This window comes from Macrobrachium rosenbergii, chromosome 50 (genome assembly GCF_040412425.1).
Source record: "Macrobrachium rosenbergii isolate ZJJX-2024 chromosome 50, ASM4041242v1, whole genome shotgun sequence".
In the NCBI taxonomy this organism is placed as follows: domain Eukaryota; kingdom Metazoa; phylum Arthropoda; class Malacostraca; order Decapoda; family Palaemonidae; genus Macrobrachium; species Macrobrachium rosenbergii.
In genome coordinates, this window is record NC_089790.1 from 11830001 (window position 1) to 11837500 (window position 7500).

A 7500-nucleotide genomic window follows, 5' to 3' on the forward strand; every position below is an offset into this window, starting at 1 on the left:
ACAGAAACTGAAATGTTATGAAGGTTAAAAAAAAAAAAACACAGTTGCAGAGTTCCTGAAATCTAGAGAATTTAATTTCTTGAAAATATGACTTGATCAAAATTTAGTCATTCCAAGGATAAACTGGAGTTTCACAGCTAGTGTATCTTTGCTTGGGCTGCATGTAAAATGTGATTGCAGTGTTTTATTCACTCAGGAGCCTGTTGTGCATACTGGCACAAGCTGAAACCGAGAAGGAGCCAGAAGGAGCCAAATTCATATTAATAATTCCAATGCTTCACTCACTGATATATTCCTTGATATGTTATAGACAACCGCCCTGCACCCTTAAACAACATATATATATATATATACATACATATATGTATATACAGTATATATATATATATATATATATATATATATATATATATATATATATATATATATATATATATATATATATATATATATTCAGTTAAAAGGAGAGCGATAATGAAACGGTGATAATTCTCCCTACATAAAATTCTATTCGGAAGAATCTGGTCATTAGTTTCCTGAAAAACAAAATAATTTTCTAAATAACGGTTAAAGTCTCAGACAGTCCTCGCCTTTTTTAACGGTTTGACTTTAACTCGACAAATAAATCTAAGAGAATAAAAATAAACATAAAAAGATACTGTTTACGGTTGATATCTGATGAGGTCTTTTACTAGTAAAATTCGAGAATTTATGCAACGTTCAGATGTACTGAGAATTAAGCAGAGGTTAAAAAAAGGCATTACGAAAATTGTAATAGAAAGTGCTATGGTGGGAAAGAATATTTTTGTAAATTACCATACCACAAAAACTTTAATATATACATTATATATATACATATATATGTGTGTATATATATATATATATATATATATATATATATATATATATATATATATATATATATATATACACACACACACACACATTCACGTTTGTGTGTGTGTGTGTATGATAAGGAAAAGTAAACAATGAAATGTCATTTCCCTAGGTATGAATGTACCGAGGTGTCCAGCACTCTTAAAAAAAAAATAGATCTCCTACAGTGAAGCTGAATTAACTGACGGAAATACTATAAAAGACGGATCAAAGAACCAATAAAAAAAAAAAAAGATGTAAAAGCTCAGATTGTTGGTAAGAAATTTCTCAGGGCCACCAGACTGACTTCAGACGCACACTTCAGCCCGACTTTCCCAGACGTCGATTAAATGTGAAATGTCACTGGGATGATGAGGTTAGACTCGTATCGCCGTGAAAAGCGTTTCCTCTGGTCTTGGATTCTTACCAAGTGGCCGTTTTGGGAATTTTCGAGCTCCTTAACGAGCGGACAAATGTCCAAATACTAAAGGCGTGGGTTTTGGCCAGGAATGAGGTGGATGCTTTTCCATGCTGTAAGAAGACTTCGACAGCATATTTGAAAACTAAGATTTCATTGCCTGAATTTTATCACACGTTTATATAAAAAAAAAAAGATTTGACATTAATATTTATTTTAGAATGCAGATGTTGATCTTGGTCAGTACTGTAGCTGTAAATAAAGTTTAGACTACTAAAATCAGAAATAATCATTAGTGTTGAAATGTGAAATAAGTAATATGTGTTTGTATAAAAAAAACAGAGCATTTTTACGGAATATCAACTTATTCATTTTTGTTATACGGAGTAAAAAGAATCCACAAAAAGGGGCATTTTCTAAGGAAATCCAGGAACAACTCAATGATAGGGAAATTTCTCTCTCGAAGTTCTACCAATCCATAAATCAAGAACTTTTCCCCTCTCCACTTCCTTCTCGCCTCCTGGAATCCAATTCTGATAGTCATTTCACCCTTTCCTATGCCTTCTTTTTGCCCCGAGACCGTCAAAAAGGGCCATATTTTTTTCCTTTCTCTACCCATAGCCATCCTTAGAAAACATATTTTTGCATTTCATTCTTCTTCTAGACGCTTCTTTCTGTACATATATCACAGTTAACTGATCTCAACAGCTTTCGGAGTATTCAGTGGCAATGGCAAGGTTTCTACTGGTTCTTTTAACCATTCTTATCTGCAAAGAAATCTTTAATCTCTGTATTGGAATTATATTATTATATATATAGAATAAGTAAAAGCAGAGTACGTGCATTCCATGATTCATCAGATTGGGATGTGTTTATAGGAATCAAGAATTCAAGACCAAAAAAGCAGAGAGAAAACGACAAGAATCACAAAAATTTTCTATTTTATTTCTATTAAATAACATCAACATATAAAGCATATCCAAATGAAGACATTATGAGAAAAAAAAAGATGTGCAGATAAAAGTTGAAGGTCAGTAGATGTAGATGCAAATTTATAAGACAAGAAAATGTGCTTTAAATGGAGTGAGGAGTGGTTAGTGGTTCCAGGTGGTACTGTGCTAATTGAGGATGGTAAAGAGAAAATGCAGAAACTAATGAAAAGGGTTTGAAAGTGCTTGCAAAAGGAGAGTAGTCAATGTGAGATAAAGTAAAGATATAGTTTTACATGGAAACCCTGATTGTTATATGGATGGTACAAGAATTTAAGTAGTTGATTCGTATAAAAATTTCAAAGTAAATGTAATTGCTATTGGAGGCTGAGAGCAGAAGTGAAGGGATTGTTGAGCCAACTCTCCTTTATGGAAATGAAATGGGGGTGTTGAGTGCGAATAAAAAAAAAAGGTTGAAACTTTTTAGAGGAACTGTTTGCGTAGTTTATGTAACTTGAGAAGAACCGATAGGTGAGGCTGTTGTTGCTGTTGTTGTTGTTTTTATTAAGCTGGCTTTATGTTAGCACGGGCTCTTGCTCACAGAGCAGCCCGTAAAGGTGAGACTGTAGTGGATACATATAAGAAACTGTAAAAAGGTTAGTGTAGTTGAATGAGTAAATTAGAGTATTTTGAGATGGTCCGGCCATGTGAAAAGAATTCCCGATAATACGATAGTGAAAAGTGCAAGATGGGTAAATTTTGCATTGTATTAACGGGTGTTCAGTGCATTATTACTGCAAAGGGACTTCATCCACAATACAGTAAACAAAGTATAAATTGGAACTTTAGTTTGTCACGTTTATCTCTTTAGAGCCTTTCTCTGCTCTGGGAATTGGATGTACATATATATATATATATATATATATATATATATATATATATATATATATATATATATATATATATATATATATATATATATATATATATATATATATATAGTTCTTTCATAATGTATAGCGGTGAATAGCAATACAATCATTTCGGAGTTATAATATCAACAGTCAGTTAAATGACAAAGGTACCTGCTATCTATGTAATTGTTCCATAATTAATTGCAATATTGTCTTCGACCAACAGATTACACTGCCCTCTACTACTCGGTAAAGAACAGGAATAAGGAATGTGTGGCGCTTCTCTTAACCAAAGGAGCAGATCCTAACATCTTTCCAAGAGGAGGTGAGATAAAAAAATAAAGTTATTCTACTTTGTTTCCTCCATTTCTCATGTGATTTCTTTTGATTATCCTCTCTCTCTCTCTCTCTCTCTCTCTCTCATAATAATTTACACTTTTATATATCTCGTTACTTCTGTATCTCCTTATCCGGAAAGGCTGACGTCACAATTATTCTAACGCGATTCATGTAGTATCCTTACAACACTTCCAGTTACCGATTTGGAAACCTCCATATTTCAAACAACAAATGATGCAGAGAGAGAGAGAGAGAGAGCTATAATAGGGCGTTATTACGGAGCGCCCTTTGCGCGCACTTCACGGTACCTCCGCTCTAAATATTAAGAGAAGTAACGGCGCTTCGAGAACTAGTCGGAAGTTTCCATACCATTGGGGACTGAACTTTAACTAGGTCTTTGCTTTATCTGACTCCGCCAGGGACGGAAGGTCGGACAGACTCGCAACATTTCAGAAGTGGTTCTTTTTTAATCTTTTTTTTTTTTCTCTCCATTGTATCCTGGGTCGGTTTCGTTTGATTTCTGACTCTTTATGTAGTAGTAGTATTATTCTCATGGGGATATTTCACTGCACGGTTCGGTTTCCTTTATAGTTTTTATTATTGTTGCTTTCCCGATATCTCTATTGAAATGATCGCCTTTCTGCCTTTCTGGTCATTTTTCGTTGTATGTCAATTTGCTTTAATGTTAGAATTTTTATACGATTATTTTCGTTATGGCGTTCTAGTGTATATTGCCTTGATTTGATTTATTCTGTATAATTAATTTTCAGTGTATATTTTCAATAAATTTATGCAGTTTCAGTAACTATTGTTTCAGATCTCATATCTGATTGGTTTTAAACACTAATATGATTTTTTAACAGTGGTTCACTATGTTTTAATGCGATGTATTCGATTATTTTCTCTTATCGTTTTGGTTTTATAATTTTCCATAAATTTTCCAGGATCTTTGGTTTGTCTTAGTTTTATTGGGCTTTTATGTTTCCTCACTTATTACCATTCTGGATTTTGGCTTGAGTTGGTTATCTCCGCTCTCCTTTAAATTCTGACAATATCCTTTTTCGTATTCCTGTCACGACTGGATTGAAGACACTTTGTCCCTTTGTATTTTGTAGTCTTTGTTTCTTGTTGCTTTGAATTATCAATATTTTTAACTTGACATTTTACAATACTGACCATGCTTTCATCGAATTTGTGCTGTAAGTGTATCTTTTCTTAATTCTGAACTGAAATGGATTTTTTCGTGCTGTCTTTGTAACATAGGGCCTATGTATAACCCAGTTTTAGAGAAAATACTCAGAAAAGATAAATGAAATACCTTTCGAAGAGAAATCTTGGATAGAGGGTATTTTCGTTCTGTTTCAACATCTGTAGGCAGACTTCCACTTCCTTTACAAGTTTTCGTCTTCATTAGCCTGTAATTGCTCTCTCTCTCTCTCTCTCTCTCTCTCTCTCTCTCTCTCTCTCTCTCTCTCTCTCTCTCTCTCTCTCTCTATATATATATATATATATATATATATATATATATATATATATATATATATATATATCGTGTCCTGGTAATTGCTCCTTTAATAGCGTTTTTGAAGTTAGGTTAGCAGTCGAATTACTGCTTTTTGTTAATTCTGTGGAATTTCACTCCGTTTTGATGCATATTTGACAAAATTTTTGGTCGATGTTTTCTGTTAATTTTCTCTGATTCAGTTGTAGTTTTCATTGAAAATTTGTTTGGTATTTTGCTACGTAGGAAAATATATCATTAACTGTTTTTTCTTTCATTCCCCAGACTTGTAAGTACATTTTTCTTCAAATTCCTATTCTAACCAAAAAGTCGGGTTAAAATATCGCAGTAATCGTTGTATTCCATCCCTAGTTATTATCCTCCTGTCTGCATGCTGTCTCTGAGCAGCAGTGACGACATTGTCCTATGGAGCCACACCACATTCATGCTGGCAGTACCACAAATGGTTATGGGTTCTCGCAGGATGTAAGTTCGTCTTCCTGTTAGCTGGCCACCGTACACGCCTGACAAAGACGCCACTCGCACGTCGAAGACGCGTTGTTGTCGTTTCATTCTTTTATTGTGTTTATACGGGGCAGCGGCACCGCCACAAAGAATGGGAAAATATTTAGGAAAGGAATTTGTTTCCTTAGGGCAAATTTTTGATTTTCATTTATTTATTTTTGTTGTGCTGAGGCTTCGGAGATCTTTCTGAGATGATGCTGTGCGTTACCTTTTCTGATTTAATGCTGGAGTAAAGATGATATGCACATTAATATAAGCATATTGGACCTATTATTGGTCGAGCTGATAAGGCCTGTTTATAAATTTACTCTTTTTCACTAATTTATGGTATATGAAATATGAAAGTTTATCTGGCTGGTAAAACAAAGATGCACAACATTTGTTGAATAAATAAATGAGTCTTATCCTTCGTTATCTCCTATATTTTTTCTCGTTAACAGCCTGGCGACTGGTTTTATTCTAACTCTCTAATTCGCTCTTATTCTGCCTGAAAGAAATCATGGCGAAATTCGTTATATATTCTGCGAAAAACAACATTACGTTTTTACGTAGTGAACAGAAACGAGCTTCATTGGGACCGACAGTTGTCTTTAGCGGAACTGCCATCTTGTTGGCATCCCTTCCTTTGTAGGATTCTTTGTGGCGAGGCCGAGTTCGTCTGCGTTGTTAGCCACAGACATTGTGCATTAGCTGATAACATTCTCTCTCTCTCTCTCTCTCTCTCTCTCTCTCTCTCTCTCTCTCTCTCTCTCTCTCTCTGGTAATTACTTGATTATTTCATTTCTCGTGTTTGTCTTGTGTATATAGAACTATTATTGTATGAATTGACTGCTATAAGTGTCTCTCTGGTAATTACTTAATTATTTCAAAACATTTATCGTGTTTGTCTTGCGTATATTGAACTATTATTGTATGAACTGACTGTTGTGACTGTAAAGAGATTCTCTAATGGCTTTTGGTTACGTAATAGTAAATATTTATAACTCTAATGGCTTTTGGTTACTTATTAGTAAGTATTTATCTCTCTCTCTCTCTCTCTCTCTCTCTCTCTCTCTCTCTCTCTCTCTCTCTCTCTCTGCCTTTACACCAAAAAAAAAAAACTACTCTAATTCCCACTGTTCTATGTTTATACATTTAAGCAAAGTAACCAGTGCGAGATTTAACAATGCCACAATGCCAGAGATATTTTTTTTTTCCCTTATAGTAAAAACACATTTGGAAACAAGTTTCGTCCCCCCCTTCCACCCCCTCCCACCATATGTTCTCGCTAGCCTTCGTTAACGACGACTCTCTAATCCGCCTTTGAAGGAAACTCGCCCTTGTTGGACGCCGCCTGGAATGACTGCTTCGATATGGCGAAGCTTCTACTGGATAACGAAGCTGATCCCAACTCTATGACGGAGGGCTCGAGTAAGTTGAGGCGCCTTTTTATCATCTGCCTTTTAGACAGCGGCCGTTTTTACTGCCTTAGCAATGACAGCCAGTCGCCAGAGAGAGAGAGAGAGAGAGAGAGAGAGAGAGAGAGAGAGAGAGAGAGAGAGAGACTGTGGATTAAATTCCTAGCCGTAGAATAATCTGAATTATAAAGTGTAGCTGTTCTGTTGTCTTTGCACCGATGTTATTTATTGTGGTTTATGAGAGAGAGAGAGAGAGTTAAATCCGTATCTGTTAAAGTGTAACTGTTCTGTTGTCATTGCACCGATGTTATTTATTGTGGTTTATGAGAGAGAGAGAGAGAGAGAGAGTTAAATCCCTATCTGTTAAATAACTGGGATGATAAAACAACTGGTCTTGTAGTGTAATTCACCGTGATTATACTGTAAAAGAGAGAGAGAGAGAGAGAGAGAGAGAGAGAGAGAGAGAGAGTGTGTGTATGTGTGTGTATAATCAGGCAGACAAAGTAAAACTGATGTGACAGTGTTCTTCTGTTCTTCAGTATGGTTATACAAACATCTCGCAACTCTTGCTCAGATTCTCCCACTGCCGGGAGAGCCTCTC

General features: G+C 35.1%; 1 protein-coding gene across 1 annotated transcript in view; it reads left to right on the forward strand.

Moving 5' to 3' along the window:
* Nucleotides 1–7500, forward strand: part of LOC136832599 (serine/threonine-protein phosphatase 6 regulatory ankyrin repeat subunit B-like) — a 713268-nt gene that overhangs the window by 693589 nt on the left and 12179 nt on the right. The window contains exons 12-13 of the mRNA XM_067093780.1: nucleotides 3364–3462; nucleotides 6811–6912. Of these exons, the coding sequence (XP_066949881.1) occupies nucleotides 3364–3462; nucleotides 6811–6912 (201 nt within the window). The remainder of the gene's footprint in view (nucleotides 1–3363; nucleotides 3463–6810; nucleotides 6913–7500) is intronic.